The 22,907-nt window shown below is 47.6% G+C and overlaps 1 protein-coding gene across 1 annotated transcript in view; it reads left to right on the top strand.

Annotated features, from left to right (window-relative positions):
- The window catches only part of LOC133342609 (protein FAM3D-like), a 38,863-nt gene that overhangs the window by 12,636 nt on the left and 3,320 nt on the right, over nucleotides 1-22,907 (top strand). Inside the window, exons 4-8 of the mRNA XM_061551847.1 lie at nucleotides 350-376; nucleotides 13,862-13,985; nucleotides 15,600-15,658; nucleotides 20,576-20,626; nucleotides 21,349-21,433. Of these exons, the coding sequence (XP_061407831.1) occupies nucleotides 350-376; nucleotides 13,862-13,985; nucleotides 15,600-15,658; nucleotides 20,576-20,626; nucleotides 21,349-21,433 (346 nt within the window). The remainder of the gene's footprint in view (nucleotides 1-349; nucleotides 377-13,861; nucleotides 13,986-15,599; nucleotides 15,659-20,575; nucleotides 20,627-21,348; nucleotides 21,434-22,907) is intronic.

Raw genomic sequence — 22,907 nt, 5'->3', positions numbered from 1 at the left:
CGCATCCGATCTTAGGTAAGAATGGCACAAGTGAGAACTAGGAATAGGTAGCACAATGAAACGGGACTGCATTAGCAGTTACAAGTACCGTACTAACAGTTGTACACAGATCTGAATGAAAGAGATGGTTAACCCTAACCTTTTGATTATTTCTTGTGCCATTTTTATCGTACCATTTTTTCCCTGTGCCGTTTCTACCAGCCACCCCATTCCACATACCACGCACCTGGACGTAGCAATCAGGTTCCGTAGGCTCGCTGCGTAGTAAGCACGCGTGCGTTGCTCTCTTTCCGAGCAACAACCGTGTTTTGTCGCCTTCATGGTTAATATTTGTTTCCTCTCCTTCCAGATGAGAGCAAAACGGAAAAGAAAATCGGTAAGTCGCATTAAGACACCGGACAAATTCTCGCCACCTGCTCGCATCCATTCAATGATACTTCTCTATTGGCTATGATCCACCCCACGTTCTACCCTGATTGCTAATTCTCCCAGGGCTATATTGTAATCATTGTTGTTGAATGCAATACGATTTTTGTTCGTATTGCATTAAAAAAAATACACCTGTATCTCCAGATGCTGAATCTATTGCAGGCGATTGGAATCAAACTGTGTCACCTCCTTGCTAATCCACTGCTGCTCCAACGATGTAGCGATGGAGTGTGCAGGCGGTGTAACTGCACCGGGACCCACCGGCCCCCGAGGGGCCCTGGCTCCGGGCTATAAATCTCGGGGAAGCTGGGCAGGGCCCACGCTAATCGCAATGCATTTGGGCCAAAAATAGAGTGCTGGCTAAATGCACGTTCCCAAGTAGAGGCACTGTTTTGTATCACTTTTGAATTGAACAGAAATCCAAAGTGAAATCCCACTCCTTCAATCATAGGGTCGTTTTCATCTCATATTTACTGCTCTGAGCCAAAGGTGGAGAGGACACGTTCATATCGTGGAGGCGGGTCTTTCCACAGCACAACCACTGACGACTTCCCCACAAAGTGGTCTTCCTGCTGTTAACCTTAGAGCCAAGTTGAACCCCAACGAGGATTTTTACATACTCGTAACCTTACGTTCGAGAGTCGTGCTCTCTAACGCTGTACTATGGATATAAATAAACGGGAGCACGGTTGTACTGAAATGTCACTCTACTGCTGTGTCAACACCCACACATCATCCTCAGTCTCGGAACTTAAGCAAGTTCGAGCCTGGTTAGTAATGTTATTGGTAGGTTAATCCTATGAAATTGGGTTCCGCACTTAAATTGGCTACATTCAAGCTCTCTGGCACATATAGAAACAAAAATTGGTGCTACTCATGTGGCAAACATTGCTTCTATAGCATTTGGGAAAGTGCTGCCACCCTAATGTGTGGATCAATGTGTGGATCAGCGGTTTCTTCAAGGGATCTCCGAAATAGCTCTGATGTCCTTTCTGCGTGATTGCCAACTATTATTAGGTGTAAGCAGTTTTCCGTTGCTTAATTTGCAGATGGCGAGAAAAGATTGGTAATCAGAGACTGGAATTGCGAAACACTGTTAGGAGTTTTCTCCTCTGCCAGCATGATTTACAATTGTTGTTCTGCATACTAAATATTAGTTGTTATATTTTACCAGTTTATCAATTATGCACAGTTGTGACACCGTATATCACTTATCATTAAAGACCCAGGTTCAGTTGCTAATGACGCATGTCATAACATGCCATGGGCTTCTTGCGTTGACTCTGCTTAAAATAAACAGCCCGTTGCCTCGAGGTTCACTCTATGGGTAGGGAGACAAAGGCCACGTGATGTGGTGCTGACTCCAAAGGTACACCGCGTGCTTTGCTGGCCGTTGGCCGCAGGGGTCGGCAATCAAAGCAACCAAGAAGAGACCTTTTTTTTCAAATTCGGTAATAAAAAAACTTAACTCAGTATACCAAGAGCCACAATGCACTGTGTGGTGAATACGAGACGGTGGGTCCTTAAAAACAACGTCACGAAGCAGTCCTCAAAGGTTGCCGACCGCTGGCCTAACCAATCCGAAAAGTAACATTTCAAAACGTGCACGAAGCCCGACTGTGGTAGCGTCGTTGTTGTTGTGAGTCTAAAACGCCCCACTGCAAGACAACAGCCTCCACCATTGTCTTTCATTCCTTCCTTTCCTTCGTTGTTCTTGTCCAGTCAATGGCCTCAACTCTGTGATGTCCGAGAAATGTTTTTTTTACCCTTCTATCTGGCAACAAAACTGACACCTTTTTTACAAGGAGTCATGTTTGCATAGACCACAATACCTGCAGTCATAATGCAAACAAAAAACATAACTCTGATAATATATGCACTGTCCTTGAAGTTGATTGGTCCACACCCAAGACAGCTTTCCTTAGAGCCTAGTCTCACATGGGTTGGACTAGATGACGCCAATAGGCGCACAACTCAAAGACAATGCACCCTCAGAGTTTGAGAGCTCGGGGTAAGCATTTACACCATTGTAACCTCATTTGCCAGTAAAAAATATGATAATTGTTTTTTTACCCTTCTCTCTGGCAACAAAACTGACACCTTTCTTACAAGGAGTCATGTTTGCATAGACCACAATACCTGCAGCCATAATGCAAAAAAAAACATAACTGATAATATATGCACTGTCCTTGAAGTTGATTGTTCCACACCCAAGACAGCTTTCCTTAGAGCCTAGTCTCACATGAGTTGGACCAGATGACGCCAAAAGGCGCACAACTCATGATGTCCTCCAACGGCGAACTCCTTCGCGATCTCTCTCTCTCCGCTTATCTTCTCTCGTTCGGCCTCCACTCCGAAACTTCGTGTTTGTTTCTCGCCCCTCTTCGGTTTTCCTCGCCACGTCTCTGACGCCCATTGCCACTTTAAACTTTCTTCACGTTAACAAAGTCGTTGGTCACTTCTTGTTCGCACGTCTTCATTTTTTACGTAACCCTTTGACTTGCTTCTAACGCACTTCTTTCCATAGATGTTTAGCAAACATTCAACTCGGAAACGGGTAAAACAAATGCAATCTACAAGTAATTTTGTGTACGCATACCTATATTTTCCATTTTTTTCCGAGATTTATATTTCACAATATTTATACAAAACGTGTTTCGTTACATTGCACATCTGTGCATACCGTTTAACAAAGCAGGATGTAAAGCACAATATGTCAAACGTTAGATTTAATTTGTTTAAAGTTGTGTTAAAAAAAGAAACCCACCCACATTTTCCTCTTACATTGCATCATTATTCTCTTAGTAAGTCGCAACTTAAAGTGCACCCACAGCAAATATGTATCGAGGATACACTTTGGAAAAAAAAAAACTAAAATTAGCAAAGACAATGCCTTGAGTAAACGGAAAGACTATTTGCAGTAAATTTCTATTTAAAGCTTTCGTGACTGCAGAGATTCATCTTCTTGGTTCTTTCGGTAAAGTCACGTAGAAGGGAAATAATAAAATAATAAAAATAAAACATAATAAAATAGTTCTCACGACGTTTCGGCCACAACGCAAGCAGCCGTCCTCAGGTGAAGACCAGGTCTGTCGGGGAGACAGCGTCTGACGCTGAGGACGGCTGCTTGCGTTGTGGCTGAAACGTCGTGAGAACTATTTTATTATGTTTTATTTTTATTATTTTATTATTTCCCTTCTACGTGACTTTACCGAAAGACCCAAGAAGACAATTTGCATTGATGAAATCCTGTTTGACTTCATAGCTATTTTTCGCCCCATGGGCGAGTTGCACTTTGCAGCAGAACATGTGGTGAGAATCAGCAAGCCGAGTCCAGAGAGAAACAAAGGCAGGGGTTTGGGCACACTCTCTGGCAATGAGATAACTATATATTAAACTCATACTGGTAGGAACCTCCTGGTTACACCAGCCCACAGGGGATTATTGTGTCCGTCGTGCAGGGAGGGGCTGGGTGGGGAGGGAGGGGCTGGGTGGGGAGGGGAGGGTGGGGAGGGGCTGGGTGGGGAGGGGCTGGGTGGGGAGGGGCTGGGTGGGGAAGGTGGGGAGGGGCTGGGTGGGGGGTGGGAGGGGTGGGGCTGGGTGGGGAGGGGCTGGTCACCCCGTGGTGCCCTTATAAAACTCAACGTTTAACCTACTCACGCCGGCTTGTGCCCGCCCTCACAGTCGGCATATTTGCGGAATACACCACGCCGCCGTTGACCCTGGCCATTGACCGAGAAACCCAACGTTCCTACCAGCTCCCTCCGCAGGAATGTGTTGCCAATGAGTTCGAGGACAGAGATTGTATCTGGCCACACTTTTATCCCTCTGGCGTGTACCCTCATCCATCCGATCTTGTGAGAAAGAAGGTGGCGTATGCGGCACATATCCTAATAGGGTCACGGCCGGAGATATGACGAAGATGATTGTGTGAGTGTGAAATGGAAAGGAGGAGGGGAAGAGAAAGGAAACTGATTAATCATTTGGACAATGTGATACAGTTGGAGGCTGAAGATCACAGAAGGTGGAAATCATTTATCATCGATAATAAGCCTCAGTTATGACACCAGATGGATAGATCCCTTCTCACTCTCTCGGCCTCTCATATGCTACCTCGCCTTCAGGTTGCTTTACCTTTGTCTCCCTGAGTAATAGCTGATATTTGCCTCCACTTCACTGTGTGATCTTACGCGCCTAACTCTGTTTATGCCTTTGACCAAATCGCCCGGAATGCGGCGATCCAGTCAGATATGATACGCTAAGAAGGCCTGAGTCTGGATAGGCCTCGAATCAGTGACCACCGTGCATAGAACAGGTTGTTGTTATAGGCTGCTGCAGCGCTGCGCTATCAGCGGAGGGCAGTGAAGCGAATTCCAGTGTTGTGCTGTGCTCTGCTCCAGTGTCTTTGCTATCCATCTTCACCGAGCTGCGCTGGCCAGCGTTGTGAAGAGACGCATCTGATTGCACCTCCCCAAGAGGCTCCTTGTCCCCATTTCATATCCGCGAAAGAAAAATGGTGCACAGCTCTCGGACGTGGTTTTCTTTTTGGTTGTACCGCACGATGTCCCGACGTTTCGCTCCCAGCCCGTGGAGACGGCGGCACCACGTGGAGCGAAACGTCTGACGTAACGGTAGGACAACCTCGTGGTGAAAGCCGAGAGCCCAGAGGAGAGAGACACACAGCACAATGGCGAAAGCCTCGAGCCCCAGTAAGTTGGTGCCCTGTTTGCCTATGCAACGCCTTCACTGCGGGAGCGCACATTGGGATTCGATTGTGATTTCAGCTGCCGCCGATGAGCCATCTCGAGGCGTTTGTTCCAGAGGCGCAGCTGCACTTTCATTAATTTTGAAACGTATCACCATGCATGCACAGCTGAGTTGTCGGGCAACATTATATATGTGTACTAAAACATCTGAGCTCTCCCCCGCTCCCCACTCTGGCTGATAATTGGCATGAATGATGATACACGCCCAATGATGTTGGTAGACTTAGAACATTGTGGGCTGACCGATGTTCAAAATCATTGCCAAAAAGTGAACGTACCGATTGCCCCTCGTTCACAACACACTGAGGCCAGCCAAGAGACGCGAACACGCCCTCGAGTTCGACAACGAGGAGATGGAGCAATGAAATTTATACACCACGAGACAGTGAGTCACGCACATATTTATGGTGAACTTCTTTCGCGCCATACGCAGTCAACCATGCTCATCGGTTGGCGACGGGAGCAGTGGATAGATCATAGCTGAGGATGTTGATGATGAGGTCGAGCCAACCTGCGACCAACCTTTTGGCACCCTGAGCGTTTGGTATTTCACGAATCCCTTCACTCCCAAAATGAAATACATTGTCACGATTCAGGGTCAAGATTGAAATAAAGAATACATTTTTTCTGTCATTATGACAGCATCCTTTTCACTGGGCTTGCAATCCAGAGGTCACCGGTTTGACCTCCCCGCTACGGCAGTTGAAACAACGGTGCAAGTTTCTGAAATCCCCCAGAATCGGAATCGTGCTGGAGGAATCCAATTAGCTATAAAGCTCTTTTCACAGACACCCCTTACCGCCTCTTCCCACCCAGCAGTATTAATGGGTACCCCAGAATTAGTCGATCGCTAGGTTGTGAGTGGTGAGGTAAAGTGTGGGTATTCCCACTTCTTCAAAAATATTTAATAACCAGCGTGGAAGAGAAGGCCGAAAAACCCTCTCGAGGTGGTCTCCTGGTGGCATGAGTAAGTAAAGAAATAATAAAATAATACAAATATATTTTTTTCTTTTATTATTTCCCTTCTACGTGACTTTACCGAAAGAACCAAGAATATGCATCCCAGCAGTCACGAAAGCTTTAAATCAAAATTTAGGTACAAGAAGTTTCAATTTTACTTTCTTTTACCAGTTAAGAACCCAAGAGACAAAGATGGTCACGTTTGCTAGTGACACAGGTCACCAAAATGTCCACAGCAGAAAAAAAAACGTGAAATAAAGTACTGCAACGTAGGTAGTAGAAATCGGCAAAAAGGATAAGCAAGGACGTGTTTTAAGCGATGGAATTCCAGGTGTCCGGTGCAATAACAGAGAAAAAAATTAAGGTCTACTCTTTAACCTTCATTGCCTTGTTCTGCCGATTTTTTTCCCTGTCGATTTATTCCCATTGGACTTGATGGTAACATTTGCAACAGCGTATCATTCGAAGTAAACATTTTGTTTTATATAAATTTTAGATACAGTGTGTTGCGATCGAAACGTCGTGATTTGTTTGATTTTATTTCTACCCACGTGACTTTACCGAAAGAACCAACGAGTATGGATTCCTGCAGTCACGAAAGCTTCAAATCAAGATTGGTAGATACAACATAGAGTATAACCTGCATCATTTGATGCACGCATTGCGGATTTTGAATCGATTAATCTTTGCCGACCCAATGTGCATCGTAGCGCCTGCAAGGGAAATACTCTGCATTTAAATGAGTTCGATCACGCTATTGCTCAATCTCGTTGTTGCTACGGATGATGACATTTGGGCAATGCGCTAATGTTGCTTTAATGTCATTGTCAAAACATAAAATAAAGAAAAAAACTGCTTAGTGTTTGCCATTTATTAAGCAAATGCTATCCAGCATGTTTACACTGTACGGATAAAGACGGAGATTGATCCAGAAGCTTGCCATGGTGGGAGTGTGCAGTCCCACATTTTCAAGATAATTTTAATTAGGGCCCCACATTAATGAATGCATAAACACATGCGATTTCTTTTCTCTCGTAAATATCAATCAAATGTTTTTTATGTAATGGTCTCAAGTGGGGGGGGGGGGGGGTGTCGAGCAAGGCACTGGATAAAAAGAAAGTGTAAGTTTGTTTGTTGATCACAGTGGGAATTGTGAAAGTGTGACAACAGTTATGTTTACGTGCTCAGAGCAACTTGAAGGCGATAATGATTAGAGTTGCACAATGCGCGTTTGGCAAACTTAATGTTTCTGGGCAGCTTGTTAGCATAGCTTTAGCAACACAACGTAGGAAAACGTCTGCATATGTGTGGATTATGTAAAGTAGTTGCAGCATGTCTTCAGAAGTATTTATTTAGGGTATGCGATTTGATGGGTAGCACATCGGGGCACAATACGTTTGCACGTGCGTTTCCAGAAGGCTGACTTTGGTGTAGGGAAATCAGTTTCAAAGACAATGTACATATTCTCAGAGCATATTTCTTTGCGTGTTCACCACAATTACGTGCGGTTAATGCAGACTTCATTCCTTGGTGTTTGAACAACTTAACAACACCTGTTTAATTGCCAGAAAGGGTAAAACCTATTCTTATTTCCCATGCTTTGATCCGGGCAAAAGGGTGCCATGATATCTCTCTGCTCTCGTTTGTGTCTCCAAGTTTTGGGCAACCCTTGAATAAATATCGCCGTTTTCCTATCGGCGAAGTCCCTAAAAGCAAAGCAATTTCATTCTAAAGTTTAATGCATAGCAGATGATTATCGTGAGAGTAATGTTGGCTCCCTCATTACGGATGGACAGACAGAGCCGCTTTAAAAAATATATATATACAAACAAAGAGCTCACTACGTCTCAAGGCTCATTTTCAGTAGGCTTCTAATTTGGCACAATCGGCTAATTCTGTTCTTTAAGTGTGTTTTCATATGTGGGCAAAATGGGAATACCCAGAGAAAAACCATGTATACACGAGGAAACCACTCAATCTGCATGGCCAGGTTATTCACCTACTTGCTGAACTACCTTCCTGAGGAACTCCATTGCTCAGAGTGAATACCTCCCCCCCCCCAACATCAAGTAAACAAAATGGCAGCTGCTATTCGTTTGACGACATGTGCATGTTATGCGAGAAAATCCACAAACCATGGCTCGTTTTCTGCACTACAGGTGGCTGCTAATGATGTGGTTGTGGCCGTGGTTGTACCTCAGGGATAATCAACTTGGCACGTGTCCGGCGAGTGTTGGACCTGTGCGTGGGTGCAATGTGTGCGGTGTATATGTAGTGACATAAGAAGGGAGGGGCTGCTGGGGGCTCTGGGATCCCAGGCGAGTCCAGACGCTTAAGCCTCTGGGCGCCAGGCGCTGGGTTCCCAGGGGGTCCAGACGCTTAAGCCTCTGGGCGCCAGGCGTTGAGTTCCCAGGCGCTTAATCCCCTGGGCGCCGCCAACGGGGGGGGGCTGTGTGTGCTCTGTGGGATGTCTGGTGGTGCACACGGCCCCACCCCTCGTTGGATCAGGCATAAAAGGAGAGCTCCCTGGACGATCGGGGCCCAGTTGGAACTCAAGACCCAAGACCCACGACCAGCCATCTGAAGACCCTGGGATGCTGTGAGAGCCAGCGCTGGGACTCTGGAACTCCCGACTCTACGACCTTGTGAGGGCGAGTTCCGGAGTGTAGCCAGAGTACAGTATCTAGGCTGTGTACCTAGGCTGTAACAGAGTATCAGGACTGTTGGAGAGTTGGAGTACTGTTGGAGTGTTGTATTGTAATAAAGAAGTACATCTACAAGTGTCTCCGGAACCCGTTACATTTGGCGTCAGAAGTGGCAATGGAGACAAGAAATGAGCCACGTACCTTCAGTCCTGACGGCGATGAAGAGGAGCAGGCAGCGATGGGGCGGCCAACGCCGGCCGACAGCGACGCTGCACCGCCGGCCGACAACAACGCCGCACCGCCGGCTAAGCAGCTGTCTGCTCCACCGACCGCCCCCTCTCCAGCGTCGGGAGCAGAGATGGAGGAGGCGCTGCTTCGCCTCGCAGAGCTGCTCTGCGCCACCGCCTTCCTCCCGGGCGAGATGCGGTGCTCGCGGCCGATGGCGGGAGGGAGAGAGGAGGAGGGGCGCTCGCCCGAGCCCGCCGCCGCCATTCCCCCCACGGATGTGGGAGATGCTTCCGGGTGTGTCGTCACTTCTGCCGGGGGAGCAATGACCGCTGGGAGCGACGTCACTTCCGGGCCCAGCGTGGCCCAACCCGACGACGCCGCGTCATCAGCGCTGCGTCCCTCACCGCCGGACGACAGCTGGCTTCAACCTGGCATACAGCGTCATCAGCGCTGCGACCGGACAGTGAGGGCGCCATTCTTACTGTAACCAGCGCCGGGGCCGGCACATGGACCGACTCGCTGCTCGCCGCCTTTGTTGCTCTGGCCAAAGGTTGGAGGTCGGGAGACGGCCCCTGACATTTCGTACATTTACGCGCTCCGGATTAATGATTTTTTTGTTGACATTTTCTTCGTTGTCGTCGGGGAGTCGTGACTGTTGTTGGGTAAACTGTGTGGAGCTTCGCCCGTGAGTGTTGTCAATGTGTGTGCGAAACTTTGCTTGTGATTGTTAACAATGTATGGTTTATATTGAGCTTTGTTCGTGATTGTTAATGTATAGCTTGTGCTGTCATTGTTAACGATGTATATACTGTATGGGGCATTTATCTTGAGATGGTGACATGCTGCCAAGGATTTGGAATTGTCATGCTGGTTCTCAAATATCTTGGGGTGCAGATCCTGACCAGGATGGCCCAGCGGGTGTTGCGTGTCTAACACGAGAGTTGTGGTCCCGTCATGCTATGGCTGACGGCTTGACCTGACAGCCCGGAGATAGACACACTCCGTGGCATGTCTAGCCTAGTGGGCTGTGTGCTCACATGGCTCGGAGAGTGTGGTCCCGTCATGCTATGGCTGACGGCTTGACCTGACAGCCCGGAGATTGAAACACTCCATGGCATGTCTGGCCTAGTGGGCTGTGCGCTCACAGGGCTCGGAGAGTGTGGTCCCATCATGGAATAGCTGACGGCTTGACCTGACGGCCCGGAGATTGAAACACTCCGAGGCGCGTTCAAACAGTGGGCTGGAGATTCGTGGTCTTCAGGTGTAGTTGTCCCGTTATGTTGGGACTGTATCCCTCGGTTGTCAGGGTGCATGTTGTGCAGGGAGTGAACAATGGGTCGTCTCAGATCGGTCGGTACAGCTATATGCTGCGATGCGAGTCTTGGAGAGAGGTTGGGTCTCAGATCGGTCGGTACAGCTATATGCTGCGATGCGAGTCTTGGAGAGAGGTTGGGTCTCAGATCGGTCGGTACAGCTATATGCTGCGATGCGAGTCTTGGAGAGAGGTTGGGTCTCAGATCGGTCGGTACAGCTATATGCTGCGATGCGAGTCTTGGAGAGAGGTTGGGTCTCAGATCGGTCGGTACAGCTATATGCTGCGATGCGAGTCTTGGAGAGAGGTTGGGTCTCAGATCGGTCGGTACAGCTATATGCTGCGATGCGAGTCTTGGAGAAAGATTGGGTCTCAGATCGGTCGGTACAGCTATATGCTGCGATGCGAGTCTTGGAGAGAGACTGGGTTGAAGTCCCCCCCGATATGGCCGACGTGCGCGGTTTTAGGATGGAGACGCCACGTTGGAAAGGCGGGGGGTGCAAACGGTTGACATGTAATGTCGGTGGTGGTCCTCATTGAGGGCTGCTGGGACGCAAGCACGGGATGCCTTGGAGATGCGGTTCGCGCGTGCGGCCACCATTTATGGACAGGAGCAGGCAGATTTATTTTGGTTGTGTCATGTAAATTTTATATATATATTTGAAAATGTAGATACTGGAGCAGCCCTGAAGTGCGACTTCTTTGCCCAGTACATGGGTCGGCCCTGAAGTACGACTTCTCGACCCGGGACGTAGACAGACGTCCGGATAAGTGTGTGTAGAGGGATGCTCGACATGTTGGTCTTCGCCTTCTCTCCACCTGACGGATGGGAGGCTGGCAGAGTGGTGTGGATCCCTGCCATCCATGCGGTGGTTGTGTGATTTCGGTTCGATTACAGGTGTTGGTTGTGCATCCAACGCGTCGGAATCTGTATATTTGTTGTTAATTCCCCGTTTTCTATGCAGATCCCGAGGAGGGCTAGGTGTGCCGCGGGTCGTTTGTTCACGTGTTATTGCTTCACCTTTTTGTTGATTGATGCTTGTATATAGTGTAGAGTTGTACAGGTTGGTTATGGTTTTTATGGTTGCTTTCTTGTTCTCTTTTCTTTTCCTATTGAGGCTCGCATATTTTTTGTCTCTCTCTCCCTTTCGTTAATTTAAACTTTCTAATTATTGACAGCCGGGACGGCTGGAGGCTACGTAGAGGGGGGTAATGTAGTGACATAAGAAGGGAGGGGCTGCTGGGGGCTCTGGGATCCCAGGCGAGTCCAGACGCTTAAGCCTCTGGGCGCCAGGCGCTGGGTTCCCAGGGGGTCCAGACGCTTAAGCCTCTGGGCGCCAGGCGTTGAGTTCCCAGGCGCTTAATCCCCTGGGCGCCGCCAACGGGGGGGGCTGTGTGTGCTCTGTGGGATGTCTGGTGGTGCACACGGCCCCACCCCTCGTTGGATCAGGCATAAAAGGAGAGCTCCCTGGACGATCGGGGCCCAGTTGGAACTCAAGACCCAAGACCCACGACCAGCCATCTGAAGACCCTGGGATGCTGTGAGAGCCAGCGCTGGGACTCTGGAACTCCCGACTCTACGACCTTGTGAGGGCGAGTTCCGGAGTGTAGCCAGAGTACAGTATCTAGGCTGTGTACCTAGGCTGTAACAGAGTATCAGGACTGTTGGAGAGTTGGAGTACTGTTGGAGTGTTGTATTGTAATAAAGAAGTACATCTACAAGTGTCTCCGGAACCCGTTACATATAGATGCCACGGTGAGCAAATGTCAGGTTTAAAAATATGCTTTTAATTTATGAAAAAAAAATTCACTGTCGGTGCCACGCGATGGAATCGAGTGGCCATTTGGAACTCGTGCAGGGCATCCGCGATCCAAAAAAAATTCCACGGAAGGAGATGAAACAGACCTAGTTCTGAGATCACTCTTCAAGTGACCTCTTATCCACATATCTAAATATGTTAATTGCTTTGCAATCAAGGCAAATTAATTCTCAAAGATGACATTTTTGCACAATTGAATGAAGATCAAAGTTAAGATGATGGATTTTTTTTGCGTGCAGTCATTGTGAATGGGCTGAGACCAGCAACTCACTAAAATTGAGAACCCGGATTTATACCGAGGTTCTTAAGGGATGCCGGCAAACTGACCTCTGAGCCACCCAGATTGTATTAAGGACACCATTTTGAAATCTAGATTAAAAACTAACTTCTTTCTAACTCCTTTTTGTATTTAGTTTGTTGTCCTTCCCCCGGCACCTCCGGTTATCACGGTTGGCTATGTACGATGCAATAGAAGTTCAACATACATACGTACATTTCAAAACGTGCCCTTAAAGTTGTGTGTTTCAGACATGATACTAGAACACAAGTAGTGCTTGGCCTTTCATTCCAAGGGATAATTCAAATCTGCTGCGAACATTCATTATGGCACTTGGGATTGAGACTTAATATCTAAGCAATCAATGGGCAAGGAAAGATGTTGCTTAGAAGATTAATCTCCAAGCTTATTAATTCCATCTGCGGACGTTTCAACAGCCAATCGTGAGACCTTTAAATCCCAGCAGTCCACGTGGCAGTTTGCGAAGGTTGACTGTTCTCTTCTGCAGAGAAAACTCTTTTGCAGAGTCAGAGTGCAAACCGAGCTGATTTAGATGTCGCATCCTTTGTGACCACATGTTGCTGTTTGCGCTGTGCACGCGCGCGCGAGTCCACGTTCGTTGGAGTGGTGGTGTCTCAATGAGTCTTGAGTTTTATGGTGCACTTCACAACAATACAGGTGCTTTCAGAGCACCATCCATCAAATAACACTTACGGTAATGGCCAACACTTAGAATATGTGAAGCACAAGGCATTTTAGCTTAAAATATCAACAAAGCAATGCACCATGGGAAATATATTTACTACTATAATGAGCGAAGAATGTCTGTGTGTCCCGCGCGTGACGTCACTCCACGTCGACCAGCCCCCCTAATTAATAATCATGAACAGGTGACGTCATCCAAATGGACACCCCCGCCATTAATAATAATTAGCAGGTAACGTCACTCCACATGGGGGGCCGAGGCGCCTCCTCCCCCCTTCTCATCGTCAACTTCCAACCCTTACTACAAAGGCAGAACCCTCACGTCACACGATCTCCGTAACGCTGTTGAGACATAGAAGTGTAATGTTCAATTATATGTATATTCATTATGAATAAAGTCCGCCAACTGATCACTTAACGAGTAACTATACACTTGTGTTGGTGTACGGTGCTTTTTCTGCAATATTTTGCAGTCTTTTCTTGGTTTTTCTGTTTGCGCATAGTCACTTTAAGAAGTTTTCTTGTTCATGTTTTTGTTTTTTTGTTTGTTGCGGTTGCACCCGATTCAAGAGCCGAATGGCTCACAGGGCTATACCAAATAAATGAAACTTGAAACTTGAAAATGAGGGCCGCTGTGCTGGCTTGGCTCGGATGCGCCGGTGGAACGGGGGGGGGGGGGCGATCGTCTTTTGCGTTTGCGCGTGCGTGCGTGCGTGCAGTCCCCATGGTGGTGAAGAACGACTGCGACATGGAGAAGCCGTGCCCTCCCAACAACTTCGCCTTCCGCATCACGAGCGGCGCAGCTGACGTCGTGGGTCCCAACATCTGCTTCTGGAACAGAACGTGAGCAGAAGCTCGGGCTCGAGACGCACTCGCCAACGCCGTCGTTCGCTGAGAACAACGGAAGGGAAGCGCTTCTTTGTTCTCTCACGTGTCCAGGCTGTCACGTGTCCAGGCTGTCACGTGTCCAGGCTCCCACGTGTCCAGGCTCTCACGTGTTCAGGTTCTCACGTGTTCAGGCTCTCACGTGTTCAGGCTCCCACGTGTTCAGGCTTCCACGTGTTCAGGCTCCCACGTGTTCAGGCTCCCACGTGTTCAGGCTCCCACGTGTTCAGGCTCCCACGTGTTCAGGCTCTCACGTGTTCAGGCTCTCACGTGTTCAGGCTCCCACGTGTTCAGGCTCTGGCACACGAGGGACTTTACGCTCCGACCCCATGCATCTGACTCCTCGATCCAACCATGTGTCCGACTCATGAATTATGCTCGCTATCATTTGTGCTCATTATGTTTGTTATCTTAGTCCATCAACGTTGACACGCAGCAGCTTTTGTTTCAGCAGATAAACATGATCTCATTTTTGAATCTCGTCAACAAAGTCAGGGTCGGTTGGTTGTCCGTCGTTATAGGGGCAAGAGTCTTCCACCTACGCCAAGGGGCCCATTCGGCGCCATACAGAGAGGACAATAATTTAGCGATGACATCAGTTCGACGAGCATGCGGCGTGAATACAATTTAAGTGCAAACACTGCGCTCGAAGAGTTATTTTACGCAGCTGTTCAAGATATTTAGACTTTTTGTGTTCAAGACGCCCGTTTCCATATACAAATTGTCAATCACCGACACTATGCCTATTATCATCTGGATGATTATTATCAATACGCTAGTGTATGGAAGTTAATGGACACAATGCACATGTTGCTACAGGCTACGGGGCTACGTCGTGGGCAGTGCAGCAAAAGATATTGTTGTACTAAAACAATAGCTATTGTACTCGTCTCTGTGTGTCTATGTTGTGTGTCTCTGTGTGTCTCTGTGTGTCTCTCTCTGCTTGTGTGTCTGTCTGTGTGTCTCCGTGTCTGTGTTTTGTCTCTCTCTCAATTTTAGTTCTACCTGATGACGACTGCTTGTGTTGCAATCGAAACGTCGTCTTCTATTATTTAATTTATTTTCTTTCTACGTGACTTTACCGAAAGAACCAAAGAACTATTGTAGTACTCTCCCGTGCTCCCGCATCTGCTTCTGCCTACACCAACCCGCACTGACCTGCGTGGTGAAGTATGGTCAAATTGCCCCCATGCCCCACGTGGTGTGGGGAGGCCCTCATCCAGCCATGGATTTGTAAAATGGCTCTTGACAGTTACAGTATATGTACATGGGTGTACTACTCTGTAAGCGGCAATGTGGTGCTTCATTTAAAACGTATTATTAAGCTCATGACACAATCTTTAAAATTGTGCAATTATTTACGATTTTTTTGTTGCTACTGTTACATTTGGGTTAATAGAGGAATTTAGATTGAAAAAAGTGCGAAATAATAAAAAACAAATGGTTGATGAGACCAAAACGAATTCATCTTTGAATAAAGCTATGAACTAGATTTAACTTTTTCTTAAATCTCTGGGAAAGTGATTTTAATGGTTGCGTACCTACTAATACATGTTTTTTTAATGTTCGCAGTGTTATGAGCAGTGTGCTGAACAACGTAGGAGTGGGAATAAATATTGCTCTAATTAACGGTAAGTCCTGTATGTATGCATGTTGACAAACTTAGGCATTGACCACAAAATGCTGTTCCATTGCGTCAGAATTTGCATTGGTCAAAGACTGCATCGGTGCCAAGATGTGTGGTTTTCTTGGCACAGGATGTAGCTCGGTTTACGAACTGCCAGACTGAAAGTTGTGAGAACGTGAGTTAAAATTTAGTCCAGCGGAGGTGGATGGAGTGACTCAGAGATTGAGCGCTGAGCTGGCGTGAATCTGTTCCCATCCAGGCAGCCGCCTATGAGTAAATTGGTTTTTCGTGTGTGGGTGAGCTAATGTTCTCAGCACAGTCACTAATGACTGCAACGAAAAAATCCATCGCTTCAAATTTAGTTCTGCGCTTATGTTTTGCCCAATTCCAGCTGAGAAGTGCTGCTCTCTACCGTGTGCACAATAGGTCACTGGAAGGTACCTTAGAAGTTACTCTGTAATATCTGCTTCTGTGGGCCATTCTCTTACCCCCATGGGCTTGCACTTCTCCACAAGAGATCCGACTGGAAACTTTCTCTCATGACATGATGCCGACGGCGCAGTCAGGATAAAATTACGGGAGAAATTAAAATATGTACAGATAGTCCACGAGTTACGATGGTCCGACTTCCGATATTTCGATCTTACGATGGCGATAGCGATACGACAAAATTGTTTTAATATTTTTAATTTCGCGCGGCAGGCAAACGCAGCAGCGAACGAGGTACGATGCTGTGCGTTGGGACGCTGCCGGGATGTGCGCATCTCCCGCCTTGTGTGATGCAGATAGGATTGTTTCCTGAAAAAACTTTCTATTCAATTGCAGTTCATATAGGTAGGCTAAGAATTTGCCCTGTTTTTTACTTTACATTTTACTGTGCAATACAGTATTTTAATTAATTAATACAGTATATAGTTTGTACAGTACGGTACTGTAAATTGCTCTGTTTTGCTAAATTATCACCATTCTTTAAGACTCCTGGGTAGGCTAGGCCATCTTCGACTTACGATATTTTTGACTTACGATGGGGTCGTCGTAACGCATCTCCATCGTAAGTAGAGGACTGCCTTTATACTGGTAGGAACGAAGTGGACCAGACCACCAATAGATTAATGTGTCCGTCCGTCCGTCCGTCCGACTGTCCGTCCGTCCGACTGTCCGTCCGTCCCTCCATGTATCAACATCGCCCCCTACTGCAAACACTTGGCATGACCCTACAAAAACCTTTAGACTCAGTGACGCTATCCTGGTAGCAACATCGCCCCCTACTGCAAACACTTGGCATGACACGTGTAACATTCCCTTATTCCCTGAGATAGCTTTTGATTAAAACCTTGAAATTAAATAAAGTGCGCGCGTTTCGTTAACATTAACGTGAGTAGCCGCGTGTAAGAGTTACATTTTAACGAGACGCGCGCAACTATAATGTTACTGAGGCCTAGTCCGTTAGCGCCTCGTATACAGCCTTAGGCTTTTGCGTGGCAAGGTATATTAAGCGTTTATTTTAATATGTTTATAAAAAATTAATTGCACTTTTAACATTAACGCGAGTAGCCGCGTGTAAGAGTTACATTTTAACGACAGGCGCGCGCTATAATCAGTAGTTTATAAACTGTATTAGTCAATTTAAAGTTACTGAGGCCTAGTCATTCAGCTCCTCGTATACAGCCTTAGGCTTTTGCGTGGCAAGGTATATTAAGCGTTTATTTTAATATGTTTATAAAAAATTAATTGCACTTTTAACATTAACGCGAGTAGCCGCGTGTAAGAGTTACATTTTAACGACAGGCGCGCGCTATAATCAGTAGTTTATAAACTGTATTAGTCACTTTAAAGTTACTGAGGCCTAGTCATTCAGCGCTTCTTATAAAGCCTTAGGCTTTTGCGTTGTAAGGCTGGTGGTGGGGGCTGGTGGTGGGGGGTGGTTTTGGGGGGTGGTGGTGGGGGGTGGTGGTGGGGGGTGGTGGTGAGGGCTGGTGGTGGGGGGTGGTGGTGGGGGGTGGTTGTGGGGGCTGGTGGTGGGGGGTGGTGGTGGGGGGTGGTGGTGAGGGTTGGTGGTGGGGGGTGGTGGTGGGGGGTGGTGGTGAGGGCTGGTGGTGGGGGGTGGTGGTGGGGGGTGGTGGTGAGGGCTGGTGGTGGTGGTGGGGGGTGGTGGTGGGGGGTGGTGGTGGGGGCTGGTGGTGGGGGGTGGTGGTGGGGGGTGGTGGTGAGGGCTGGTGGTGGGGGGTGGTGGTGGGGGCTGGTGGTGGGGGGTGGTGGTGAGGGGTGGTGGTGGGGGCTGGTGGTGGGGGGTGGTGGTGGGGGCTGGTGGTGGGGGGTGGTGGTGGGGGCTGGTGGTGGGGGGTGGTGGTGGGGGGTGGTGGTGGTGGGGGGTGGTGGTGGGGGGTGGTGGTGGGGGGTGGTGGTGGGGGGCTGGTGGTGGGGGGTGGTGGTGGGGGGTGGTGGTGGGGGGGTGGTGGTGAGGGCTGGTGGTGGGGGGTGGTGGTGGGGGCTGGTGGTGGGGGGTGGTGGTGGGGGGTGGTGGTGGGGGGTGGTGGTGGGGGGTGGTGGGGGGTGGTGGTGGGGGCTGGTGGTGGGGGGTGGTGGTGGGGGGTGGTGGTGGGGGGTGGTGGTGAGGGCTGGTGGTGGGGGGTGGTGGTGGGGGCTGGTGGTGGGGGGTGGTGGTGGGGGGTGGTGGTGGGGGGTGGTGGTGGGGGGGTGGTGGTGGGGGGTGGTGGTGGGGGCTGGTGGTGAGGGGTGGTGGTGAGGGGTGGTGGTGGGGGCCGGTGGTGTGGTGGGGGGTGGTGGTGAGGGCTGGTGGTGGGGGCTGGTGGTGGGGGATGGTGGTGAGGGCTGGTGGTGGGGGGTGGTGGTGAGGGCTGGTGGTGGGGGGTGGTGGTGGGGGCTGGTGGTGGGGGCTGGTGGTGGGGGCTGGTGGTGAGGGCTGGTGGTGGGGGCTGGTGGTGGGGGCTGGTGGTGAGGGCTGGTGGTGGGGGCTGGTGGTGGGGGGTGGTGGTGAGGGCTGGTGGTGAGGGGTCTTTAAATCTCACAGCGTTTCTTGTCAAAACAAACACTTTTAATTACGTTACACTAGAATACAGTAATTTTGTCTTTAACTCCTCTATACCCGGTCGATATCCCTGTACCGGTACTAAGTATTATTCCTACCAGCCCACCCCGCAGGGTCCTGTTTTATTTTAGCTAGTGTTGGGTTCGGCTCCATCATCATCCCCATGGGTTCAGTAGAATTAGAACCACCCAATGAGGTTGCTTTGCTCAGTGGTTTATCAGTAGTGATCACCCCATGGAGATACTGGTCCAAACTACAGATAAGTGGACCCCAGTGTAAAATAGCGTCATAGCTCATAGGGTTATCCCAGCTTAAATAAAAGATCAATGTCTAATGCTGCTGTTTCTAACACTGATTCAGGACTGCTCGCAAAAAAGCAATACCCAATTCATGTTTAAGGATGAGGTCACATTTTAATGGCAAGTTTGCCGAATTCGATTTGTTCAATATTAATTCCACTTTTCATCCAGGAAAGATTCCCTCTGAGCATCGTGATGCTTTATCAGGAGGGTGCCGCTTTGAGTTGTTTGACTTCGTTCGGTGGGGGGGCATGTGCGACAGACACTAGCATCACACACAAGTTCACTATCACGTTCTGCTACACCGCCATCTGCTGGCCACGTTGCAACCCACCGAGTTGATTGACATCACGAGGTCGTCCTTTCGTGGTCCACCGGCACACACCGCAACCCTTTCAAACATTCAGGGCTCGCAGCGCACCGGTTGTTAAACACATTGTCGTGATGCCCCCCCCCCCCCATGCTTGCCTTACTAATATTAATCTTCAGAAAGGCTGTTTAAGTGAAATGAATTGCAGCTGATTAGAGACAAAGGTGCCAATGGAGCCGGCATAAAGAAAGGTCTTTAACAATCCACGTAGCATGGGCGGGTGATGGGAACATGCTAATCCATCTTCTGCGGTATCCTTTTAATTTGCAAGCGACATTCGATATATAAACCTGTCAATAGCAGTGCGGGGGGGGGGGGGCTGGACACAATGCAAACCACTTACACAATTAAGGTGATGTGTGCCAACGCAGCCTGTTGTTCTGATGTACACACGCGGCGTGGAAACTCGAGCGGAATTCAACGGTTGAAGAAATCGGATCAAAAAATAATTATCCCGCCGCGTTGCGTGTTACACATTTGCTTGGCATCGCATCCATGCCCCCCCCATCTCCCGTTCAGCAAAGGTCACTTCTACGGGTTTGCCCCGTGAACCATAGAGCCGCTGTACGTCCCTGGTCGTTTCGATTTAAAGCTTTCGTGACTGCAGTGATTCATCTTCTTGGTTCTTTCGGTAAAGTCACGTAGAAGGGAAGTAATAAAATAATAAAAATAAAACATAATAAAATAATTCTCACGACGTTTCGGTGAAGACGGCTGCTTGCGTTGTAGCCGAAACATCGTGAGAATTATTTTATTATGTTGTATTTTTATTATTTTATTACTTCCCTTCTACGTGACTTTACCGAAAGAACCAAGAAGATGAGTCACTGGTCGTGTTGCGTGGCGAGTGTGTGTGTGTGGACATGCGTGCGTATTGCTCAGGACCGGGGAGCGGTGGTGTCATGAAGGTTAAACGCGCTACGAACCCGGCGGTACGAGTTCGATTCCCCGCTCACGGCCTAACACCGGTGACGATTAATTTAATGGGTCCTGGGCCTCCCCTAGGTCGACTCAGCCTCAAGTGAGTAGCTAGTGCGGTGTGTAAACCTCGTCACTAGGGAGACAAAGGCGGCCGGGCGTGGTGCTGGCCACCCACCCCCTCGTGTGCCGTGCCGGCCTTCATAGGTGCTCGTTAACAGCACTTGCCCCTACAGTCTGTTAAGGCTATATGGGGGATCTTTGTCTTTTGTTTTTGTTGCTCAGGACAAACGGGACAGGTCATAAACACTGGACACTTTGACATGTGGCAAGGAGGTAACCTGTTAATCTATTTCTTTATATTTTAGCACTGGTTAATATTCAGCATAATACAATGGACGTATTTGTCTCCTGAAGAAAACATTACTTAATGCTGCATTGTATGAATACTTAATTTGTTCCAAATGCGACATTTAAAAGATAAAACTGTGTGCTCGGCAGCAGCATTGTTAAGTTCTTTAAAGCTGTAGGTTTTAAAGTGCCTGTATGTTTAAATTTCGATTTAAAGCTTTCGTGACTGCAGGGATTCATCTTCTTGGTTCTTTCGGTAAAGTCACGTAGAAGGGAAATAATAAAATAATACAAATAAAACATAATAAAATACAATTCATAAAACATAATAAAATACAATACAATTTTATTGTATTTTAGTATGTTTGATTTTTATTATTTCCCATCTACGTGACTTTACCGAAAGAACCAAGAAGATGCCTGTATGTTTGTGAAGTGTCCGTTTCATATAAAAAAAAAATTTGAAATAACAATTCAGAATCACAGATGTGTCCAGTAGGGGTGGGTCAATTCGATCCATCAGCCAAAAGGCTTGCCAGGCCATCATTTTTAGCAATCTATTACAATTTTGCTTTATACCGCGTGTCGATTGGAACTGTGACCAAAATAAATGTTTGTTTGTTTAAGTAAGGTGTGATTGGTGTCACTACACACACACGTGTATATACTGTTGCATCAATTTACACGGATTACAAACTCTCTTGCAGATATAAAACTACTGATACAGTTCTTGAATGGGATCAAGGAAGGCACGATTGTCTTGCTGGCAAGCTTTGACGATCCCTACACAAAGTGAGTGCGCAATGTGACCGTGAACCATCGGGAAGGATGTCGCAGCCTTCAACGAGGCCTCGAATTTTAATTCATATGCTCTGTTAATTCTTCTTAGCCTTCTTCTTCCTCTTGCCCTTCTACGTCTTTCATATCGCAGGGTGATCAGCAATGGTATACTGGACAGTATATATACAACATAAATTCATAATCAACGTTTTTGGGTTAGATCGCGTTATTTACAAATGTGTCGTAACCCTCCACCACCCGACACGACCAATCAGCAAAAAAGTGTCACGTTAACAAAAGACAAAATAGTTCACTACTTTAGCCCACCGGTGTGTTGAAGCGTGAAACCACAATATTTACAATTTTTTGAGTACGACGTTTCGCTGGTAATTGCATCCAGCATCATCGGGCAATTCGCCAGACGCACATTTAGAAACGTGCGTCTGGACTATTTAGATGAATTTGCTGCTTTAAATGCCCAAATGATAAGCCGCCACTTCGTTGAGCCGTCATTTGTGGCCAGGTCGCTTCTGAAAAGTGAATGCTTCAGTTGGTGCTTGCCTGGTAGGATGGGGATGGTTCAGTGTTTTATTTCATTGGAAGGCCATTTGCCAGTAACAAAATATGATGATTGGTTTTTTACCCTTTTTATCTGGCAACAAAACTGACGCCTTTTTTTACAAGTTGTCATGTTTGCATTGACCACAATACCTGCAGTCGGAATGCAAACAAAAAACACAACTCTGATAATGTATACACTGTCCTTGAAGTTGATTGGTCCACACCCGAGACAGCTTTCTTTAGAGCCTAGTCTCACATGGTGTTGGACCAGATGACGCCAAAAGGCGCACAACTCAAAGACAATGCACCATCAGAGTATGAGAGCTCGGGGTAAGCATTTACACCATTGGAACCTCATTTGCCAGTAACAAAATATGATAATTGGTGTTTTACCCGTTTTTATCTGGCAACAAAACTGACATTTTTTTTATTAGTTTGTGTGTTTACTTTCCTTGCACTCTCATCGTGTTTTTGTATTGATTGCTGTTGGAGTGTTCTTACCAGCCCCGACTGGACATCTGTGATAAAGAGCTTCATGGCTCATCGGATTCCCACTGCAGTATAAATGCATATTCTGATAATAATCCTAATTCATAGCGCATATCATTTACGTGCTCGGAAGAAGGGCCACTTGCAAAAAAACGTTATCCCATTATATATGGTCTCTTTGTAAAAGTCATAATCAATTCTCGCATGCACATTTTTTTGTACACGTATATATCGATCGTAACAGTGTATTTTAATCGACAATTGAATGCGTCATTACATGCCTAGCATATCAAGTGATATTTACAGTTAACTCTTGATCGTCCGTGGGCAGATTATCAGGGTTGCGATGTAACCCTGCCTGAGAATAAATAAAAGTTTATTTTATGGGTACGCTGGTTTAATTATTAGTTGCTGCTCACCCATCTCGGGTCAGTGA

This window comes from Lethenteron reissneri, chromosome 15 (assembly GCF_015708825.2).
Source record: "Lethenteron reissneri isolate LAM-NWPU_2019-01 chromosome 15, ASM1570882v1, whole genome shotgun sequence".
NCBI classification, from domain to species: domain Eukaryota; kingdom Metazoa; phylum Chordata; class Hyperoartia; order Petromyzontiformes; family Petromyzontidae; genus Lethenteron; species Lethenteron reissneri.
The sequence above is the reverse complement of the archived record's forward strand: the minus strand, read 5'-3'. Positions and strand labels throughout refer to the sequence as shown.